We start from the raw sequence: 26,580 nt of genomic DNA on the forward strand, positions 1-26,580 counted from the left end.
AGGGAACTCGCAAAGTATCGATTTCGCATGCATATAATATTATATTATAATGTTATATATAGTACGAGAGATACGATGACGAGACGGCTCTCTTTTGAATAATAATAATAATTGAGACTTCGTCGCCGCCGCCGTCGTCACTGCGGTGGAACTCACCCCATCTAAGCAAGAAGAAGGATACGGAGAAGATGCAGCGGTAGCTCGTTATAATAAATATTCATGAAAAGTGAAGTAAAACGATAGGGTTGAGATCCGCTAATTAGTTTCCTAGGTAACAGATCGTTCCCCTCCAACAACAGTGGCGGCCGTTTGCCCGTCATTTTTCGAATAAATATTCACATATTGTACATGCGCGTGCTTCATTATAAATAAACGAATATTATAACAACATTTGGCACTATATAATATAATATCGTAAACATTATAATCGACGTACCTACATATATCATATTGTGTTATACGCCTTATTGGTTCATAAAATGTTATTATAATATCCGTAAAATAATAATTATTATTTTGTATACGATTATAACTTACAAGATATAATAAAAATAAACATATATTATTTGTTTGTTGTTAAGTATTATAATATATATAGTGATTATTTTAGTGATTGTACATGTATAGTATAGAATTGAATATATATATGTGTATAATATATATTATATATCATGCGGCTATCGCGTCTCCTAGCCTCTAGGTGAGGTCTCTGTGTGTAGGGGGGAACCGGTTGTCACTGATCGACTGCGCGCGGACCGAGTAACAAGTATTGAAAATAATAATAATAATAATCACACAGATATGACAAGACGACTTAAGTAGGAGCCTCCTCGGGGTATGGTTGACCTTAAAGAGACTTGCAGAGTACGCGCGGAGGTATCGCAGGCCATTAGCAGTGGCGGCGGCGGCCCATCGTTATACCTAAACATGCATATATTATTATTATATCATATTATACATATTACAACGCACAGATACATACTTATATTATACACTGCATACTACTTGTGTCTGAGATTATTATCAGTAAGTGAGTTGTGTCCCACTAAAAAAGGTCATAGCCTCTATTTCCGTTTAATAGTTACTTTTTAGACAACCGAGTTGTAATCGATAGTTACTATAACATAAATTATATATTAAAAACTGTTACATCATTAAAATGATTAATAATTATATTAGGTACATTTTATAATCACACTTTTAAATAAATGTAAATAAACATATTACAATTTTTTTGCATAATATATATTTTCATAAATTTTTCGTAAAAAATATAATATATAATAGATTTAACAATATTATTATTACGTATTATATTAAAATCGTGAATTGGCAAACTTAAAAAAAATTATAGATCTGTTATATTAAAATTAAAAATTAAATTAATTTTTAATTATACAAAATAAAAAAAGTAAACTAGAAATTATCCAATAAAATATTTTAAAAGTTTGAATTTTTTTAAAGTCATGACACAAAAGATCATTAATTACTTAGTTAAATTAATGTGAGCTGACATTTGAGTAAAACGTTTCATTAATACTTCAAAGTGGAATTTTTTTTTTTAATTTCTTTATTTCAATAATTAATGTTCTATTATATCTATTTAAAATTAATAATTAGGTATCTAAATGCTAATTTAAAATGATTTTAATACGTTTAGATGATAGACATAACTTACAATATAATTAATAGTATTGTCAAATATTATATTATAGACGCAATTCACTTACGACATTATAACTGGTAGGAAAAAATATAACATAGTCGAATTGCGCTCCAAAATGAAACGCAACTAGTATATAACCATTTTATAAAAATCTTATTAACAGATCAACGTACTTGCAAAGACGATATAAAAATATATAATTATAGCAATCATATTTAGCATAGTACCTATATAATATATTATTATTCACATGACATTTTATACCGGCATTTGTATATTATGAGGATTTTACTGTTTTTTTTTCGTTGAAAATTCATTTCGGACGATTCATTTTTTGCAGGCACCTAAAAATATGTAATCGATAATTTCATACGTAGGTAATATTATTATTTATTATATACATAGATACTTGCTACAATTCTAATTCATAACTTTTTGCGACAATTATATAATGTTTGCAATGTTTGTATTCTAAATATTTTTACATAATATTTATATAATATTATAGTTATATACTTTACAATTTACCTAATTTGTATTATGTGTGCTAATGTGAAGTTGTAACAACTATATTAAAATATTTAAATGAGCATCTTTAAATAATATCTTGAATTAGGATAAAGTCTTGTGTATAATATATTCATATACATTAATATATTTTATTTTATTATACACAGATTAAACAGTCGTAACAGCTATTAGATTATTGTTATAAATATTGTTCTGCAAAATATAAAATTATACGTATATACCTGCTTTTCCATTTCAAATGTACATATGTAAATTGTCTCTATGTATAAATTATCGCGTAATCATATCGATAAACTAATTAATATCTGGAGACTAGCAAAGATTAAACGGTTTTTAACAATGTGTGTGCGTATATATATTTAAGATTTACCTGATATATACTTATATATTCGAGACAGCAGAACCCCTCCACGCTCAGTAATAACTACTTTCACGTTTCTTCTTTAAATTTAAAACCTTTTCGTGTTGTAGGTATAATCGCGCCCACTATAACCCTCAAAAACTATATATAATTACTTTGATTTCAAAACGGTTTCACGTTGTACAAGTAATCTACCATATAATATTATATTATAATGGAATTCGAGTAACCCCAACCTCGAGTGTACTACGGTGCCGTTTGTCACTTAGAAAAATTAATTAATATTGTTATTATTACTTCGGGTATCGCAGTTACGATTTAGTATCGTTTGCGAGCACATTTATTTCGTTTTGGTCGGTCTTTTAAAAGACGTATCAGCTGTACGCATATTATGTGTGTTTTGACTTCGGGGCGTCAATAAATTATAACGTGGGACGAATGTGTTGAACATGTACGACGACGGTATCATAATGTATAATAAACCTACTATAGGTTTATAATAATAAAACGGTTTATACAAAAATATGTAATAATTTTCAATTAAATCAAAAAAAAAAATAAAAATAATATCATATTATATAGTTGGTGGGACTGCGTAAATGTAATAGCCATCCCTCTGGGGTGCGTTTCAGTCTCTATAGGTCGCCACTGCTGATTGTTGGATGGTGTAAAATATTAATTAATGTTTGTGAGCCACATAGATTTACCCGCGTATTTTATATGAACACAGCAACGAAAGAATAACTACAGATTATATACGTGCTATCAGAACGTTTATTGGTTTACATGTTATTTACAGGGAACCGTTCGGTTATAAATCGGCATATATATATAAATGATATAATGTATAATAATAATAATAATATGGAGCGCGCACAGGGTCGTGATGGCGAAGGCGGCATAGTTGTCGTTATTTTTCTCGCTCATTAATTCGGAACTGTTTTTTCCGGCCGCTGTCATACGTCAGACTCGAGGTTTATGCGACGAGGTTAGGGGGCGGGAAGAAGCTTTTAGCCAGATGAACTCTTACACACATATACATACATACTCCCACAATATATATATATACTTCTCCTTTGAACGCGCATACACACACCCAAACACACGGATGGATGACCTCGTCGATTATCACATATACAGCTTGTGTATGTATATACTTCGTCGTTATGTATTATATTATATGTACGCGTGTGTGTACATTATTTTATATATCTATAGTAGTTATAATAATAATAATAATAATAATAATAATAATATAATCGTATATAGATTTGAACATGCTGCTGTATATATACCGCCATGTGGTCGTCGACGTTGCCGCAAACTTTTATGGGTGTCGTAAAACCGCAATTTCTCTGGTCTCGAGAGATTAAAAATAGACGAAAAACCACCGCTACTCTCTCGCGGAAAACAGTATAGCGAACAGGGATTAGTATATATATATTTATATACGTGTATATAATATACGGCGCCTCTGCTGTACACGTACGCGGAATATCCATGTGCTACAGCCGTGTTTTCCGCTATGACGATAAACGTTTTTTGATATTATAGAATATTATATAGATGTATTTGTGTGTTTTTTTGAACTATGGCCAACACACCGTGCGGCATCGTCATCGGCTTCGTTTTATTATTATTTTTATTTACAAGGTATATTATATAACGTCGACAAATTAAATAATAATACACTTTATAGAGGAGTAAAGTACCCACATATAGACCTGCTTGTATTATATTGTACCTTCATGTATATATGTGTATACACCGGAGGAAATATACATTACAATCATATAGAGGTATACATTTTAATTTTTATCATACTATCGAGGCGTCTCGTTTTTGATATATACGGAATTTTTTGAAGTCACGCGATCCTCTGATGTGTACAATAATATTATTATAATGTTATACTCGTTGGTTGTATAATGTCCATCCCTTTCCGCGTAATTAGATATATAAATACATAGATTTGACCTTTTAAGAACACACTTAAAAAATAAATAAATTAATCAAAACAAAATGAGTGCTTGCAAATATTTTTTTCTCCTTATGGCTTAAACTACATATTGGTTTAATAGAATATTATATTATATTACCTATATTCATATGATCATACGATTTTGATTGTCGATCTCCGCATGACAACAACCAAAACATAGATTTTATAAGTACCTACAGTGTTACTCTGTAAATAGATAGAATATCATACACACGCGCTGTGCTCTATCGCCAGCACCATTATAATAGCATAAATAGCAGCAACAACCATGTAGACAATGTACAATATACAATATTTTCTCCAAGTTTTTCGCGTGTCCAGCGTATATTTAATATAACATACTTTTCTCTTTATTTTTATTATTTTTTTTCCTTTTTATTGCTGTCATTATTTCGTTACTATCGTGCCGCTCCTGCTAGGTTGCAGCGACTTTGACCTTTTTGGCCCCTATATCGGACACGCGACATTTTATATGTGCACAGTACTTATATATTATAGTGTATTAAACTATTATATTATTTTATACACTTGCTTCGCGAGAACGTTTCGGCTCGTCTCTCGCCCTATCCTTTCGCTACCGTTATACACTGGATAAACTGCCATTGCCACGTTGCCGTTGTTATTGACGTACATGTACACAATAAACGAACACACACGCACACATACAAGAAAATTGCTTATTAATATCACGTAAAAGCACTATTAAGCTTACCCGAGTTAAATAAACGTCGTTTCTTTTAATTATACATACAGATCAACATATTCGAAATTTATATTACAGCTAAGTTAGTCAATCTGATTAAAACTTTAAGTATATTTATCTCATAAGCTGTTCGTTCAAATTTTAATTTGTTGTATCCAAATATCTCTCTACTAAGAATTCTTTTTAAAATTATAGTTGTAAAAAAGGTATAGATTCCTATTTTAATTTATTTAGCCAACTCCTAAATCCTCCCTAAAATGTGGTAAAAATATATAAAAATTACTAATCATTTTAAATAAATAAAACTTTCATATTAAAAATTGTTTTTTATTATGAATATTTTAAATGTATGTAATAAAATAACTGTACTATACATTTTAAATCGTTCTGTATACATTTATGTATGTTTATGTATATTAGGTACTGGTAATTAGCCTATTAATGTAAAATTTCAAACTTATCTTCACGGTTATACATATTTTGTATATACATAAAACCATTATTATTTGATGTTATATTATAATATATTATAATATTGTATTATAACTTTAATAGTTAATAATATAAAAAATCACGTAGAAATCATAATTTCTACAAGTTAATTACCACAGTCATTTATTGATAACATAATTATTGTTTACGATTTATGTGCAGTGTATTAACGAATTATTTAAAACAATTTTTCGTTTACTACTTAAGAATATTACGAACACCATTTAGAGATACGATGTAAAGGGATTATATAATGTCATATAATGTTATATCGATTATATTTACTATTGGATCTATCTAGAATAAGTACAAGAGAAGATGAATTGGGTATCTAAATGCTTAAAAATAAAGTCACAAAATCTAATTTTTTATTAATTTCATAAAATAATTAACAATATTTAAGAACAAGAAGCGATATTTACTGCATTAAGTATAAGTAGGTACATAATATATGAAATGGATATCAAATACATTTAAAGTACTACAGATGATTACGTTATTGAGATTAATGGAGTGCAGTGATGAGTGATGTCCACAGATACTAATGGCAATGGACTTGAAAGGGCCGTAACACTCAAAAATCAATGTAACAGTAATGTTAAGAGTGCAGTTTAAATCTCGATGTGCACACGGAAAAGAAGGTGTATAAGAAAAAAAATTATAACATAAATTATGCAGTAGCATCGACAAACATTACAATTACATAATTATTATATTGTAGTGCTATTCGCTGTACTTACTGTATACATCTATATTATGTATATACAATTTTTCTTTATGTTTCTTTTCGAACAAGTGGCTCGGTTACAAAGAAAAAATACTGAATCAGCTGCGCTAATGATTTTAATACTCGTATGTATGTTATGTACTATATTATTGTCGATAGTCTTCGCAGAGTTGATCGAATTCTATGTATATATAAACATTAGTAAGTCTGTAATATATAATATAATAAAATATGTATAACAAACTATCAAGTGTCCTTCATGCGTTTTACTAATTAACCGACGTTTGAATCAAGTCTTTTAACAGCCGGAAAGTTGTTAATGTGTGTTATATATATATAGCATATTATATTTTCTATAAAGATACGTATTTAACCTAAACATAGTGACAGGTACAGTGTTACGTTTGATGCGTATCCCGCACTTGAAAAAAACAACAATAATTATAATTATAATAATTCGTTATAGATATATGTACATAAATATGTTTACCGCAAGCAATTTGTCCTGATATTATCCGTTTATAATACGTACAAAAAATCAAATTTATAAATTATCACCTTGTTTTCCATAATTTTACTATAATCATAATTTTTTATAACAATTAACTTATGTACGGTTTTTTTTTTTTGTTTTTTCCAGTGGGCTTCAGTTGCATCGTGGTTTCTGCGGCCTGAGATGGCCGGAGCCAGCGTGCCGCCGATCGTACCGCAACCACCCCCAATGCCCATCCGACCTTCCCGGACGTCTTCGGATCCTCCGCAAATGGCCATGCCTCCAACAATATGCACTGTACGTACAGAAAAAACATTATTTTACGATACACACATACCCATACACATACAGAGTAATATATACGTACCACTGATGTGACGCGTACTTATTTATGTTTATCTTTGCGAAGGGTATTTATGTATATATATAGTATATAACATTGTACTCGTACGATTTAAAAAGTAATTGACGAATTATTGGGTATGAGTATATAATTTGAATAAAGTGATATGTTCATCGCTATCTCTACGCGACGGCAGACGATACGATAAAAATATACTTTATAGAATAGGTATAATATAATATCGACGTCTTCGTTTTCATATATATAACATACGATGAACACGCTTGATATACGAAATTAATTTCATTTTTATTCTCATAGTGTAATATTATACGCTTTTCCGTGCAAAAAAACGTGTTGTTTGTTGTGTTTCACACCGCTCACTGCATTATTGCAGCAACGGATCTTCAATTTATATGAGATATAGCTATAGGGACACTGGGTTATCGTCATTGCCACCATTATTATGTACTTAAACTATATACGTAAACCTATTCGTATCACACTATCACATATTCACATGCCGGGTTAGAATACTATATTTTATAATATTATATTATATGCGTATAGTGTATACGAATAATAACAATAAATAAATAATTGCTATCGGGTTTCTTACAGTTATATACATACACGACATACACACATATATATAGCTTCTGCTGAAGGATTTTTTTTCATGAAATGTGGACCTATTAGAGTGAAACGCTCGTACCGCCGCAGTAATAGCGTATAGTCGTCATCGTCGTAATAGTCGTAAAGTCGTCGTTGACGGGTTCCACACTCCACCCCCCTTTCGACTGCTGCTCATCCATCAATACCGACGTCAGATTTTATGATTTGCATTTGAAGTGAAGATAGACTGATGCGTACATATATATAATATAATAATAAATAATAATTTATACAGTGTTCGGTAAACGGCAAAATACCCATCGATCTGCCGGCCGATATTGACAGCCTCTGCCGAGCGATAGCTGCCCGACATCGGTTATAATATTATAATAATATACCCGTTTTATTTTACATAATTTCCATTTCGATTTCGCTCTATATATATATATATATATATATTACTACTGCCTGGTCGTGTAGTCACGTATATTGTATTATATTATAAATCCAATTGTGATACGTTACGTATACCCTAAAATATATTATAATTTATAACATATCATATATATAAAGGTCGTGGCAATGGTATAAGGAAAACAAATAGGCTAGAATGAAATTCAACGGCGTTTTCTTAAATTCACTGCGTAAAACTTAAAAAAACTATATACCTACACTTACAAATACTGTTTCCTTACATTTACATTTACATTACACGCCCGTCTTCTACACTACAATATTATAGCGTACTTGTGCGCACACTTTAGCTATACTATAAATGTATAATAATAATATAATACATAACAATGCGATAACGACCACTAGAAATACACACACACTTTTACGGTGTAAATATAATACCCTATTGACTGCGTACATGTGTATGTGCCCCGCGTGTAGTGTCGTTTTCCCTCGTTATACTTATATACACTTATACACATATACATTATCTATACACATATATATATATATTGACGCTCGTTTTTAATGGGCCGTGACAGGCGTCGCGCCCGATCGGCTCGATCAATTTCAATTACACAGCGTCGCGACGTCGTCGTCGTTGTCGTGCCTAGCACCGCACAACGCCACGATTTTGTAATTTTCGAGGGAGTTGCATGTGTTGTGTGTGAGCGAGTGTGTGTAGGCGCGCGCGCGCGAGTTGGGCAAGTGTGTATGTTATTATTTTTACGAGGGGACACAACGATAGAATAGAAAAACCTAACGATATCGAGTTGGGTTTTAATTGATGCGCGACAATATTAAATTCAATAACATGTGACGGAAGCACTTGACATTTTTAACGTCTGTTGTATAATACACCACATTAATAAATATATCATATAATATTATAATATGACAGTTTTGTGTGTGTGTGTGTGTGTGTGTGTGTGTGTGTGTGCATTTGCTACGAAATATATATATATATTATACGAATTTTACCGTTCAGATGCGTCCTCGTCACCATTACACTCGACGACCTTGCGGTTATTCTACCAATTATATTTAGGACCTTATTGTCGTATAGCAATAATTATACTTGTGTCTATTGCGTATGACAATCGTTCACCGTACGTACATACTACATACATTATATACTAATAATAATAACATTCGATTCACGTGCGTTGCGGTTATGATATTTTTTTCGATTTACCTACAGCGAGAAAGAGAGATACTGGCCGAACACGGTGGGTAGAAATTATATACATACGAAATTGACATTATGACATCGAATATATATATATACATGTATGTGTGTGTGTATGCGAGTGGGTATGCCAATGACAGTAACAATTTTGAGTGGCCCGGACATTACATTATGATTAGAGGTACCGGTAGGCCTGTGGGCGTTTTTTATTTTTTTTTACTTTTATATGAGCTCCGTGCTCGGACCGGTTGAACGACGAACTACGACGACTTCGACGACGACGACGACGACTAAAGCACTCGGTATGTGCACACGACGTATATTATTAGTATGTATATACCTGCACACTAGAGGACATCGATCGACGAGTATAATGTATATATGTGTGAATGTGTAGTAGTAGTAGTAATAGTAGTAGTACCATATTATTATGGAGATGAGATGCACACATATATAAAAGGTACGTGACTGTCATCTCGGGGCTGATTACAGGGTGTCTGTCACTGGGGCCGCCGCAGATTGCCTCTCGTATAACTGCCGGGCAATATATACAGGTACTGGTATAGGCAGGTACAAGAGGAGGAGAAAAAAGCGGTATGTGTGTAATAATAATAAAAATGATGAAACACCTGCAACCAATTTTGTATAAATAATGTAATATATTTCTTGGCCCGCGGTCTCTCGAAGATCATTATCTCTAGGCGGACACCACTGCCGCATCGACTCTTCTATCGCCGCCAAAATATGACGTTACACCCCCTTTTTTTTCTTTGTCTCCTTTTCTCATCGCTAAAACCTATGCCACACTACGACAACGACCATAATATCACATCTATAAACGCACACGAGCATTTTTATAGATAAGTTTAATACGTTACAATATTATACTAAATAATCTATATGAACCTTTTATGACCGTAACGGCGGAAATATTTTTATGTGATGTTAACTATACGTGTCACCACTTCTATTGCCGCTACTATTCTATTACTACTTATTATTACTACTGTTACTACTTCTAATATTATTGTACAATAACAACTCTAATACGCAAAACCGATCCAATGTGATAGAAAATTAAAATCTGAACGAGTTTACCGTGCATTTATAATATAAAGTTAAAGATAATATGTTACACGTTTATATATATATATACACGTATATAGTGAACATAATATGCATTATAATAATATATTAGTAGTATGGGCTACTATAAACCCTAAACTCGTGACGCTGTATGCAGTGGGTATGGAGACCCTTCTTCCGGCATAGAAACTGAAGGGATTATAATTTGCCTGTTGTACCCCCCTTATTTACCCCTACCCATTACCACAAACAGCACAGTAAAGTTGCACTCGCGCATGTAAAACGGCACGTGATGGCCACTACAGCTTGTATCTGTGTGTATATATATAACTACAGTGAGTGTGTGTATTTTGTATAATATATATATACTATACTTAGGTATGTGTGCAAAAGGGTTCAGCATTAATTCCATCCGGTCCCCGTTGACAGGTCAATATCCCCCAACTATCTCCTGCGCCGCCAATCTATCGCAGCGATATATAACCGTCCATCTTGCATCATTCCAGGTTATCCTGCTTTAGTCACTCTGCGCAGTTGTATCTCTCTCTCTTTCTCTCTCTCTTTCACCAAGTCCATCTCCCCGTATTACTAAATCATTCTCTCTGTATTACCAAATCCCTCTCCCTCGTGCCACACGTTATCGGTTAATATACGCTCTTTCCATGCGCGCTCACAACAATAACGGATAATAATAATAATAATAATAATAATAATAATAATACAAATTACAATATAGGTTGACCGACCTACCAGTGTCAGCAGAGGGGGCGACGCCGTCCGCAACCCTTTACGTATATGGAAATTACATTTTATGGTGCACATACTATTTATACCTATAATATGCGTGTGAGTGAGCATATTATAATATACAGTACCTATATTATAGTTGTTTATATATACTATAAATTATATAAAGATACCTCACTGCAAAAATATTATATTATATCGTAACGAAATACACGGTGACTATATTTTTAAAACAAATATATAAAATTATAATTTATAATAATATATTATACATATATACTTTCTGTACCTAACTCAAATTGATGAGTAGCATTTATAATATAGGAGGGATCTATATTATATCTAAATAATAATATTTATTCCATTCATGCGACAGCTATGAAATAAGCAGGGCTTTTTATATGTTAAAAATGTGATTATAGCCATGGCGACTGTAGTATAGAAAGAATCCATTTAAAAATAAAATAGATTTCGGTCAATCTGCGTCATTGCCGCACGTTGCACGGTCACCACGTGATTGATTTATGTGGTGTCCGCCGCCCCACACCCGGTTATGGAACGCTGCGGGCGTATTGCATGTGCCTTGTATGATACACGCGATATATTATTAAATTAATTGTCGTCTCGTATTTTCGAGTGAAAAAACAAATCGAAACTAATTGGAAAAACGGCAAGCGCGGCGACGTAAAGTAATATTCATAAAATTATTATATATTTATATTATATATGGATTTCAAACGCGTATACATTAACATTATACAAATCGATCGTCCTAAGCTACAGAGATGGTTGTCTCACGACGAGTCCTTGATACAATCACGACCACAGGACTAGTCAGCCAAGCGGGATACAATGGTGAGCGCGTGTGTCAGTGTCTGTCTGTATGCATGTGTGCGGGCGCGTGTAAACCTGGACATCGCCGCACAACAATATTGTAAGTGGAGAAATAATCGAGTACCTACACCCGATGCTAAGCCAACAGAAAACCCACACATCATATCTTTCAGAATTTCGGTTAACTATAACGTAACGACAACGGGAACAATTCAAATTATATGCTAATCATCGCACTCATTATCCGTTTAACAATCGCTACTCGAAATCCCCCAATATGTCGAGTTTTTCCCTTTCCAAAAAAAAAAAATAAAAATAATTTGTAGTATTGAATAAATTATATCTGTAGACCGTATGTAGGTATATATTTTTTATGGACACAGCTTAAAATAGGCGCACTGAATATTATGTACGATTTTCACCGTGTATACTCATCAAAAAAACGGCATGTCCCTCCCACCCCCCTCACCACCAGCAGTAACGACGCTTTTACGAATACGTTCACAATATTATTGCGTATAAATCTGACTCGCCTAAATGTACTCCGTAGCCACTTGAACTCTCCGCTGGCAAACATCATTGTTGTTATTATTTTCATACATTTTTTTTTTTTTTTTAATTAATGCGGCGCATAGCAAACCCGAAGGTTCTTCGTGTACCTATATATTATTATATATAATATGTATATAATATATATAATAAGCGTACTCCTCTTACTGGGCATGTCCCCGTGGCTCATTATTTTTGAATATGTATGCGCAATGTACATATAGACTGGGACTGGAATTTCCCAGAGATTAATTACGAATATTATAACTGTTATTAAAATATTGCAAGCATACATATTTCCTTCAATCCCAATCCCCACTTCTACCATCTTCAAAGTCCGGACGGAAAACTTATTTTATACAAGGGTCTTCGCCGCATCCGTGATACCTACTCAGCATTGCTGTTTATTATTTGCCAAGCGAAAAAAATATTTATACACTCCGAGAATACTTCGTCGTGTGTGTCGTAGTCCTTATAGATGTATACTCGTATATATATATATATATATTACAATTAATATACGTGGGATATCGAAATATTTATATTTATGTATAAGCTTATATATATATATATATATACAATACTATCTCGTCGTTTACAAACCCGCGTGCGCTTTAATACAAAAATAGTATATACATTTACATGTATACTTAGTACCTACTTATGTACATAATATACGCCTAGAACCTACCGAAATGGTATTCCTACGCTATAAGATAATATGCATATGCATTACACAACGTATATCAGTGACGAAGATGAGGCTGTTCTTGTTTAGTTTCACGTTCGGTCGTCACGCGATGTGAAAATAACTTGTGTGTCTATGTGTAGGCCTATAAATAATATATATTAATATATACACAAAGCGCGTGCGACGAAAGTTATGTTGATACCGTGAGAAAATGATGAAAACGATCACAAATCAATCCTACACAACAATCTTCCGCGGTGTGCATATGCGAGAGAGACATAGATCATAATATTACGACGAAAACCCCAAACGTCCTAGGTAATTAACAATGAATCGTCGACAAATTTGTAAGACCATAACATACATTGATACACATATTATTTAGAAATGTATGTACAATTTTATGTAGAAATATCTAGAATATGACCGACAAAGAAGAAATTACAATCATTTTTAAAAATACGTCTTAATACATACGTCATACAGATTGTTCTAAAAATATAATATTTAACTGTGGTTGTTTTTTTTCTTCTAATTTTTTATTTTTTTTTTTTTTTTACATCAAAGACCGTGCTTGTCATTTTTGAACAACATTCAATTTTCTTCTTACATTGTTATGATAACGTTATTATACTATTTCATTTTGATGATATATATTATGTAAAATCGATCATTGAAAATCACCGCATCATTTAAGATTATCCAAAAAATTCGCGCACGTAGACCTCTCACGCTTGCGCTTATGAGATAAACCATAGTATAAGCTACCTATATATATATAAATGGCTTAATCTAAACTATAATATTATTTTATTGTGAGCTCAGTTTTCTATTACAAAGCGCGTGTTATTATCGTTAATTGACCACCGCGTGATCGGGATTATGATAATGTTATTATATCGTATTATATAATAAACGAGTGTATAGTTGTATATATAATATGCACAAATAATAATATAATAGTAATAATAAAAAATATATTAATTCGCTCATTCCACGCAAAGCGCATTCTTACGCGTTCGTAATATCTAATCGTGTTCGACTGCGATGCTTTTTTTTCAACGGGTTTCTTGTCGGACGCTTTTTGAATATATATATATATTAAATTTCTCTCAATGCAAAACCCGCAACTTTACGATTTCGTGTGTCCACCCTACTCTTTCACCACCACCACACAACACCTACTTGTCCGCTTGCTCACTGTTATAGGTAAACGTATAAATTTTACCATGAAACGCGTGTATTTATAATCTCGGTCGTTTTATCGGCCCACCGACCGTTTTGTTACAACATGTTCAGCAACAACCCGCAAACAACACACCCTCTCGCCTCATCGGAACGTAGGACGAGGCGTCGGATACCGTGTCGTGTCGACGTGTAATACATGGAAATCGCGTGGCGACGTGCGTATTATACACCAGTGCAGTTAACGCCTACACATACACACAATCTGCTATAATATAAATATATAGAATGGGGCGGGTTGACCGCCCTACCGTGTCATGCGTCCTTTATACCTGCATATAAATACACGCGCATTTATAATGTATAATGTATATACGACTCAGATAACTGCGACGGTGGAGAGAGTGAGTTGTGTGTCAAGCGCGGCGACCGACCATATCGCATACAAGCCACTCGTACCCCTTTATATACCTATAACCAGATACTGTATATATTATACATAATGAACGTATCTATATATAATATATAGTATGGTTATAACTGCGCTAGGACACGCCATCTCAGGAGTGAGGGAAGGGATTGGAAAATCTTTATTTTAATTTATCGCTCTGTCCCGCCCACCGTCTCACGCGAAAACCCTCCACCACCCTTTAAAAAAATCCTTCCGACGGGCCGGTTCGGAAAACAAACAGATACGGTAATTCCGGTGTGTATGTTCGTCGCGCGTGTCGTGCCAGTCATAGAAAATGTTTTCCGTTAGGAACGTGCGTAGCCGCGTGGGTGGACATACATAATAATAATAATAATAATATTATATTAATTATAGCTAACTAAAAGTGAATATTATAATATACGTATACATACCTAATCGAATATTATGGAGAACAAGGTGTCATGCGGAGTTCGCGTTACACGCGGTATACCTACAACAATATAATAATGATACAATAATGTACGCCTAAACAATTTGACTACTATACACATACCGCGGTACTTATATAATAATATTATTTATTATTTCTCATGCGTACGATGATTTTTGCGCACGTGGTGAATGATATAACACAATTTTCCTTTGCAAATATAATTTATATTATGCAAAATATATTTTTTCCCTGAAATTTTACCGTTTATCAATAAATGTATTGCGTTTATTTAATAATACATTTTTATGCATTGGCATATTGCTCTGTAATCGAAAAAAACTGTCGTGCGAGGGTAATATAAATTGAGAAGTTCACACGAACGAACAAACGACGGTCAGTTGCGTGCAAATACAATATAATACTTGCAAATTATTATAATATTTTATGCTCAGTCATCGTCTTTCCGTTTTACAGTTGCTATCGCCGTGTCTACATATAATATATATATATATATATCATGGTATTGTGATTATTCATATATATCATGCTCTATAGTGAGCGTATGTGTCGTACAGATTTCGGCAAACATGCTTTCTCATATATGTATCGCGAGCGCATAGTGTATAATGTACACTTTAGATCCATCGTTGTGCAAAAAGCTTCGTCATGTGCCCCGTAGGTTGTATGGGGGCGAGATTTGGTCTTCAGATTGCAATGAATTTAAATGGTAATATATTATAATTAGTATCATATATTATTATACTATATTTACACTCGGTACACTATACTTTTCTTCTCATATTTCATATCTGTATATTCAATATTGTAATACATTTATAATTTATAAATATACAAGTATATTTTAATATGGGTACTACATATATTTTACAATAATATACAAATTTTCACTGAGTCGTGACCATTACAATTTCCTCACGTTAATATGCATATATTACGTACATTGGTACTCGTTTTAAAATATTATAAATTATTAGGTATAATATAAATAAACCTATAAATTTGCTAATAATCATTTATTTATATTATATATACATCGTCATTGTCGCTGTCGACAACTACCTTGCATCCCTTTATGGTCGCATCGGCATAATATAATACATTCGATGTCACTCTCCCTCTCACTCCTTAATGTATATAATAGGATACAAAAGTGCTCCTGAACCTGAATATACCTACGTTATATATATATACCTATGCATGAATGTATATTGTGTGTACCTATATATATATTTATATGATTACCATCTATGCCACCCCGGTGTAGAAGATTTCCGCTAATGCGATGATGACGATCCAAGTAATTCGATTTCCCCTTTGTAAGGCCTTCAGTCAGTTGGCACGAGTACACCATACAATATGTACGTATATACACTACATAATATACTGCACTGTCGCACAATAGGTGTGACACAAAGAAATGTGCCAATCACTCGACTCTATTGGTCTCTGTGCCGCAATTTCTATCGTTACACGCATGCACTTGAACGAAGAATACCGTCACCGCTGCTATCTCGTGTAGCACGGTCGAACAGTCGAGTGGAGTGGCTCTCGGCTGGTCACCGATACCCTATAATAACAAATCGTTACGTCTTAAAACATATACCGTTTGGGTTAGGTTATAGGTGTTCACAGCGTACAGACGCAGATAATAATAATAATATAATATTTCTATTATGATTGCGAGTACTACCTGCAATAATATCGAACGACAGTCAGCTCTTTTTGTATATGTATATATAAATATAATAATGGTATAAAAATATGATTCCCACTACCCTATCCTCTTCGCCTTAAATTCGTCGTCGTCGCATGGTAGCCGTGTCTGATCGTCTCGCATTCTTTTACACATCGAATTTCGATTTTTCTAAAAATCATCAAACCGTCGTATGTATTTATTTTTTTCGTATCATCATCATTTTACTATTATATACACTTATTATTTGTTTCTCTTTTAAAACATTTTTCTTGATTTTGAATACAGAGATCATCCAATGAGGACAATAATATTATTCAATCAAAAATCGCATTATACACAAATACCACGTATATTATCTTATAACATATGTGTAGTAGTTAAATAATTAATAAATTATATATATACAATATCTTATACATTAGAAATAAAATTATGATACGCACTAAATTTAAGTATATTCCATCAAAAATTCGTGTTAAATTGTATAGAAAGTGAAATTACGTTGGATTTATATAATTAAATATTCATAATTCGCCATAAAATTTGAAAAATAAAAATAAATTTAATGTATATTTGTATAATACTATTCTTATGATATCACGTTATCACGTATAGCCATATGGCATATAAAAATGGATATCATATAATAACGTCACATCTAGATTTCCTTGGCCACGGATAACATTGCCCCGCTCACAAGGTAAACCATTTTTTGTTATACTTAAAAATATTACATGTATTACGTATACCATCTCATCTCTCACCATAAAATCATTTCACAAAATAAATTACATAAAAAAAAAAAAAAGTAATTACATAATATTTTGCGCGCTGCAAACTGACCAATTTCCAGTTAAATTTATTATATATATTTATGGTTTGGGGTTTGGCCAACGATCATAAACTAATCGTGTTTGTAAAAGTTGTCTCCGTGGGAATAAAATGAGATTTTATTATGGATGGGTTGACATCACCGATGCAATTATAATATCGCGACAACTACGTTCTTGGAACTGAATGTTTTATTATACTCTTGACTTGCTCATAATATATTAATCAATTATTCAATTTATTTATACTACCTATCGGAAATAATTATCTAGCATCGTATATTATAAATTCTAATAAATACTTAAATCGTCTATCAGTGATTGTGACGGCAATCACGTTGTACCTATCTACCATTTAAGAATTACATATATCTATTATATTATTTTTTAACTTGCGTCTGTCGCTTAAAGGTATACGGTGGCTAAGTAAACACGATAAACATGTACGCTAATCTGAAAATAATGTATGTATTAAGTATGTTGAGAAAGTAAGAATTCCATTACATTCTCCAAACACAAATGTCTCAAATACGTTAAGGTTAAAAATAAAATAAAATAAACAGCCATCACTATAATATTAAAAAGCTAGTTTGTTTGTATGACCGCAAATTTTCCGTCACGTCAATAGGGTTAAAACTTATATCCCCTGATTGGAGGTGGTTATGATGGTAAAAGTGAGGACGCGTCGCGCGGGGGGAAGAATATGGCAAAAGTCAAAATGGCGTAATTACATTGTTGATCGAAGGGTTGAGCGTTGAACTACCGTGGCCGGTAGAGTAAGTAGTAGAGATGAAGTGTTCAGTAAACAACGGGTGGCTGTGTATAATATAATATTATATATACATAATACATAATATACTTATATAGTGCAGCTTATACCTTTATACGCCCGCCACGTCAAGTGGGCCCCGGGAAAATGCAGACTATGAGAAAATATAATACTATATAATATAATAACGTACCCCTATGCTAATGCTCTACAAGACATAGTGGGGACCGACGATGGCTTTTTAATTTCGCCACTCAAAAACGGCTGAAAAAAAACGAATTCGTCAATTATCGTTGTAATAAAATATTAAATTTAGTACCATAACTACACGAAAGAGCGAACTATGGAGAATATGTTTTTATAATATTATGCTAGTTTTGGTATTCATTATTCTAAGTCATTATAATAAATAACAATAGTAGGTATAGTATGATGGTAATTGCGTGTACAGTATTCTTAAACGGCTTAAACAACAAATATCATTATTACTTTATAAATAAATACCTCATTTAATCAATCAATATGTTCTCCAATAGATGTATAGTCGTATAGATATACCTTCAATCATTGAACGCCTTCGATTATTATTACACGTAAAGACATACCATACATGTCGTACTGGTAATTGCAAATATAATTATAAAGCCTAGTACAAGTTTGCTATAAAAAAAAAAATAAAATACACAGTTCCGTGAAGAATTTCTGGGGATCATTATTCGTGCAAACCCAATGCATTATAATATTATATATATATATTATTATCATATCATAACATCGTGTAGAGGTATATTATAGGCACCGCAAACGACAGATGGAAAACGGCGTCAACGCTTTTCTTGTACGGCTGTATATTATTATTATGCCATCACGGATGTAATAAGTCACCAGGACGATCAATGTTTAAACCATCGGTATGAGGTACTTTTATATAATATAGATACACATATACGTGTTCACCTATATATAAATACTAAGCGTACCTTTCTTTATACTATTTATATATAGAGGCGATAAAAACGTTTTGCAGCCAATTGTCGCAAATCCCCGAATAATCCCTCTCGGAAATATAAATTGAAAAACTACACCCGCGCGTACGTATATTATGCGTATGATGCATATATATACGCGTGTCTGCCGTCTCGACATATAGTTTTCGCGGGAGTTGTAGGACGAGAGGCACACATATTCGGAAACCTCTACACATATATAGCCACATAATATATACTTGCATAAATCATAGCAGCCGAGTCTCCAGGGAACGTACACGCTGGGGGTCGGCGGCGGTGGAAGAGACATCATTTACTTGACACTGACCTCATATATATAAACGTATTTACACCGCGCGCTCTCGTTTCTCCAACATTGGCTGCTTCTGTTGTTGCTACGCTGTCACGGTCGCCCCACGAGGGTAATTTTAATCTGTCAAATATAAAAGAATAGTCGGAGGACGAGGATATATGTGGGGAGTTGGACAGAAACGACGAGTCTGCAACAGTATATACTATAATATAATATAGTATATACTATATAATATTATACGTCACCTACCCTAGAAATAAACGAGTTTAAACTGAGCAAGCAACGTGTCTCATTCTCGCAAAACACAATAATCATAATATATTATAGCTACGATAAAAAAACGTCCCTTTGAACTGCATATAAAATAACTTCAGCTGGAGGTGCTGATGAACCGACTCGTTGGTGAATCTTTCTCCCTCTGCAGCGTGCGTATGAGACGATTATACTTTTTAGCAGCCGTCGTCACCGTCGTTAGAAGAGAAAGATAGAGAAGAGGGAGAGAAAAGACAGAAATAAAAAGTGTATATTTGAATTTATTACTTTCGCATAACGCCACAACTTTACTAATGCCTATATATTCTTCGGTCTACTGTCGACAGCGAGGTTAAAGGATGCGCGAGAGAGCAAAGAAAAACGGAATTTAATTTACCGACTCTGTTCCCTTGACTTACGTCTGTACCGACTTTGTACATAATAATAATACGTTAATATCTCGTATGTACCTTTATACAATTTATATTTATGATAAAAATAATAATAATACATTATACGAAAAGATATAATATACATCCGCCTCTATACTGCACACTGTGCATTATTACTATTTTGCTGTGTTTAATAAATTTTACTTACCGCCACTGTCATACAAAGTATAACGTTATATTAGATAATATATATAAACATATATAACAGTTTTTCTTATAACTAAAATTCATCAAAAATATATACATTTATATTATGAATACGTGAAAAAGTACATATTAATCTGTTTCGATTTATTTTATTTTGTTAATAGTCTAACATTGATAACACGCTCTTCGAAGTGACATCTATTAAAAAAGTATCAAATATATTTGATATTTTAATTTCAGATTCAGAACGAAGCGATAAGTATGTTATGTTTTTTTTTTTTTTTTTTAATGTATGTGTACACGATAAATAGTAAATAAAATGCTATGCTTTTCAACTTTGACGGTGGTTTTAAATAGAAAATTGGATTTAGTTTGTACTATAATGAGGTCAAAATTAAAAATTCCCTATATTTTTTTTTATGATTAGGAAAACGAGAAAAAATGAGAATTTTTATGATAAACTATAGTTGTCAACTAAATTAATTTCTTTATTTTGTTTATTTTGTTATAGTTAAAAAACTAATGACAACAAAAACTTGAAATTTTCACCAAGTGTTTATATTATAATCATATTCTATTTATGATATAATTTAGAAAATGGATTTTTTTCAAGCTAACTTTAGAAAAATTAAATTTTTGATTTAATTTCGGTTTTTTTTTTATAAATATCAATAAAAAAAATAATGAATGATAAAAAATGCTTTAAAATTTAATACAAAGTTCTTAACAATTGGTTTATTTTCTAATTAAAAAATATTCAATTTAAATATTTAATATTTTTATAAGCTTTAAATTTAGAATTTAACGAAATTCGAAAATTACAAAATATACTTTTGTAGCTAAAAATTCATTACAATTTTTCTGTTTATACCTAAAACTTAAAAATTTAATACAAATTTTTTTTATACGTTTAGCAAATTATATTAAAAAAAAAATTTTTACCAAAAGATCAAATACATTTTTTATGAATGTTTAAATTTAATATTTATACGAAGAATTTCACTAAATATAATAACGGGTTTTCTTCCCAAATGGTTTTTGTTTTTTTTATTATAATTCAAAACGAATAAGCATAGATACGTACTTGAAATTTTTACAACTATTTTTTATTGACATTTTAAGTTCAAATTTGGGTAAATCACTTATTTAAACAATAAATAATGATAACAATTATTTTGTTATTATTTAAAAATATTATTCATGGAAACTTTGCGTATACTATATTATTATAAATTTTACTGTATGCATTGACTTTTTTAATTTTTTTAAGGATAACATCTATTTATATCATGAATGCATTTTTGCTGTTTACGATATTTATAGAAAGATATTATTAAATTCTGATCTGTATAGATTAATTAAATGTCGTATAAATATGTATTATATTAATATATAAATATTAATAATATAATAAATACGATATTTACGGAAAAATATATCAATTTTTATAATACTAAAGGTAAAATATATGATAATATTTATAAGTATCGAAAATAAAATCGTGAAATATATTAGTGATATAAGCTGACAATGTGTTTCTATTCAGAATTATTTTTCGTATATAATGATTATACATCATTGAATTTAAATTAATTTTACCCATAATAGTAACCCGCTCGACACCTACTATGTTCAGCAGAGTGGTAACCATTTGCCATCCTTTTTATTGTTTTGATTCCTTGTGATACTTGATTTTTATTATAGTTTTAATCATGTTTTTCTTATTTCTTATCTAAATTTTTGTGTAAATTATATGCATCATATATTATATACCTTTAAAATATAAACATGGTTATAGTATTTAATGTGTATATATATTGATGAAAACTGGCTTTATAACTTCATCCAAGTCTCTTCTCGCCTGAGGGTAACGCGCCAATATTCCACGTCTGCCACAGACTCCCCTGCGCAGGACTCTCGTATACTCTTCAGACTGTAATTTTCAACCCTTTGTGCATAATATTCCCATCATATATCAGCTGCATAGTTCCAAATATTTAACCAGAAAACTCTATAATGTATAATATATACGTAATACAATATAACAACTTTTATTAACGCCAATTACGTTTTTGTTGTTTAAGAAAAATCTTGTAAAACTCATGTAAAATCTATATTATTTTACACCAATATGTAAGATGAAAAAGTTATACGAAAGGTGATATTGTAGTTTAATAATTCTATAATATTGTTATTTATACTGTCGCTTTGAAAATATACACACCGCTTATTGCATAAAGATGTTTGGCGAAAAAATTATAAAAAATTCGTCAATAAACCAGGGAATTATTCACCAAGTCATTAATATAAGATTATCACTTATTTTCATTATAAAATCATAATAATAATATTTTGGTTGGTAAATTGTAAATACATAAAACATTTCGATAATATGATGACATATCGATGAAATAATATTACCTATTCTGAAGCTATGTTTGATAAAACTTTATACCTTATTATAATATAAAGCATTATTAAAAATAAATAATTATTTTTATAAATAATCAAATCAACGAGTATATAATTTAAAACAAACATCGTAAGCGTGTAAGTTGGAATCAACGTCGACAGCCTATTTGCTATGGATATATTATATTATTAAATATACTTAGGTACAAGCTATTGTTTGCGCGCCTTACGCGGGACGGTCGCTGTGTCTTGGTCTCCTGAATACATTTATAATGTGTGTGTGTGTATGTGTGACAGGTGATACTCGTGATATCGAATTATTATTATTTAACGATGATGATTTTCGAAAACGAATAATCGTATTGAATAGTTATGGCGACGGAACAGTCCCTATATATATATAAAAAATATAGTGGTAGATAGGTACACATGAAAAAAGGGGCACAATAGGTTCCCTAAACACATACCAAATGACAATGACCCATCATCTTAGTCTCGGTCTGTTATTACGACATTAAGGGCCGGTATAAGAGGGCCGTTTCGTCATTATTATTATTATTTTTCACACCTATTCCAAAACCGATCTACCGTGTACACACATGTATATCTATCTATAACCATATGTGTGTATGTACTACAATGACTTCGGGAGACTTCATTAAACGACAGATTGACGTTTGGAACAATAAGGGAGAAACGGATAGAAAGAAAATAATATAATGATAATACGCTAGCGAAGAAACTCAGTTTGTTTTTCGATTCTTTTGTTATTTTGGTGGTAGTATATAGCTAGTATACATAGTTATACGTAGATATGTTATATAAAAAAAAACGAATCACCGTATCTAATACATTTGCTCTCACGGTATGTGAGCTTGTGAGCCAAAGTTATAAAATGATTCATATAATATTTCGTATTGTGCACGCGTGTGTTTGTGTTTATGTGTTATTTTTATTATGACAAAAAAATTATCAATTTACTGTTTTGCAGGCCATCAGATGTACGGTACCAGGATGTGTGTGCGATTGTTTTACGCCTGGCAAACTTCACATACGATTCTGCGACGCATGCGGTCACGGATGGGTCCCACACGGTAAGTGAACCATTTAGTATTTTTTTTTAAGAAATCTCATTATAATAAAAAGTTCTTCTATAATATTACTTCTATAATCTCTTTCAAACACCATCACGTCGTACAAATTGCTATGGCCTAGACTTAGGTCAAACCGATAATGGTCGTTATGAACTTATATCTTATATATATGGACACGTTTTCCTCCTACATATCCCATAGCTCTTTTCGTAGATCTAAGACCCCTTTTGTTATTATTATTATATTTTTTAGGGTTGCGGAAGTCTCCGCGGGGCTGGTAATATATTTCCTAACACCCTTTGCACTCGTTGTTCTCTTCTTTTTATTTTTGCTTTTTTTTTCTTTGCTTTATGACTAAAACCATGTACGCTTCTGTTTAATAAAACATGCAGTTTAGTTTATATGGCGGGCGGTGGGGACAGGCCGAGTTCCCTGGAGACGAAGCGAAAATCGATTTGGCCAAAGTCGACCCATCCGCCAGCCCCCAAAATTTTACTCTCGGCATTTAGAGCCTATATACCAGCATAAATGAACGGCGGCAAAGAAAGAGAGAGAAAGAGAGAGAGAGAGAATGAAAGTGACCTGAATCTGAAATCAATTGTTTTTTTTTTCCACGGTTTATTTTTTTTTTTTTGTTTACTTATATACTATATATGCAAAACATACGATGTTTCTGTAGTGTTTTATATGCGTATTATGTATATTATATACCCCGTTGCTCTGCAGTGTTGTGTCAAAAATACAACAGCGGCGACGATCGTGAGAGAAATGGCTTAAGGGTGTACGCAATTAACCAAATGGAAAACTATAATACAAACAGTCGATTCCCCACAGTGCAATATTATCTATCACTATCAGGCGGTCCGGTACCGGTATGGAAATGAGCACATCGTCGGTCGGTCTGCGTATAGTACCGTTGTTAGCATAACGTTTTCTTGGGTCCGTATAAAAACCGCATAAATATACTTAGTGTTTTTTATGCTCGAACATTTTCTGACCCGCCATCGCGTAACTGTGCCATAAACCCTTACATATTACATGTACAACAAACGTCCAAAAGTTACAAAAGGCGTAAAAAATATAAGGAAAATAGGGAAATAATATATATATATATACCATTATACATATGTAAATGTAAATGAATTGTACCTGTGTTCGCTATATGCAATATATAAACGCGCTTGTACAATGTATATTATACATATTATACGAAATAGCGTACATACGTAGGTACATATATACGTGCGTAATAAATAAATCGCCATCTAAGGGGCTATAGGTTATATCATATACCTGATATACTGTGTTTGAGATATATATATATTTACAGCCGTATAGGTTTTCCACGCCAAATGCCAATTGAATATGTAACACACACTCCAGCAAACAAATGTCGGTCGACTTGGGCGCAGCGGTATCCGCGCATATTAAACGAAGTACGATGTTAGGTTATACCTATATATATACTATGTATACAGTCAAACGACTTTCCGCGCAATCGGCAGAGATTGATTACATGCAATCGAACCAATATACGTGTTTATATTATTGTAAAGGGGACATCCGCCACCACCACCACCACCGCCGCCGAGGGAATGACATTTTGAAAATTTAATACGGTATACCTATCCGTCAAGTCAAAATAAGATTGACAATATAATATAGTCGGTGTGTATATAATAAAGTTTCGACAGATTAAAAACGCGTTTACAGTAGGTATGCGCCGGTGTTCTGGGTAATGTTTATTTATATATATTATTCAGACGGCTGTCAGCTGTTATATTATTTTATGTATCACTCACATATAATATGAAATACTATAACGGGACATAATAAGCTTCTTGAGAAATTTTCACAGATTTACCGTGGGTCAGATAGTTATTTTTTTCGAAACATCAATTTCGTACAGTTCAATTATCTATACTGTTGTGCGTTGTACCGTATTAACATATAGATATATATTATATATATATTACTAATATAATATTAGTTTATTTAGTACTCATAGTATTCTGTTCTCGCCGCGTATATCTTACCTGTATACATAATATTTAACTATTTTAACATTATAA

The 26,580-nt window shown here is 32.1% G+C and overlaps 1 protein-coding gene across 2 annotated transcripts in view; it reads left to right on the forward strand.

Annotated features, from left to right (window-relative positions):
* Window positions 1-26,580, forward strand: part of LOC112591744 (zinc finger protein basonuclin-2-like) — an 81,115-nt gene that overhangs the window by 17,598 nt on the left and 36,937 nt on the right. For both annotated transcript variants that reach the window (XM_025335661.1, XM_025335662.1), the window contains exons 3-4: window positions 7,123-7,272; window positions 24,406-24,508. In XM_025335661.1, coding sequence (XP_025191446.1) covers window positions 7,123-7,272; window positions 24,406-24,508 — 253 coding nt within the window. The remainder of the gene's footprint in view (window positions 1-7,122; window positions 7,273-24,405; window positions 24,509-26,580) is intronic.

The sequence above is a fragment of the Melanaphis sacchari genome, unplaced genomic scaffold (assembly GCF_002803265.2).
Source record: "Melanaphis sacchari strain LSU unplaced genomic scaffold, SCAv2.0 Contig141_pilon_pilon, whole genome shotgun sequence".
Lineage (NCBI taxonomy): Eukaryota > Metazoa > Arthropoda > Insecta > Hemiptera > Aphididae > Melanaphis > Melanaphis sacchari.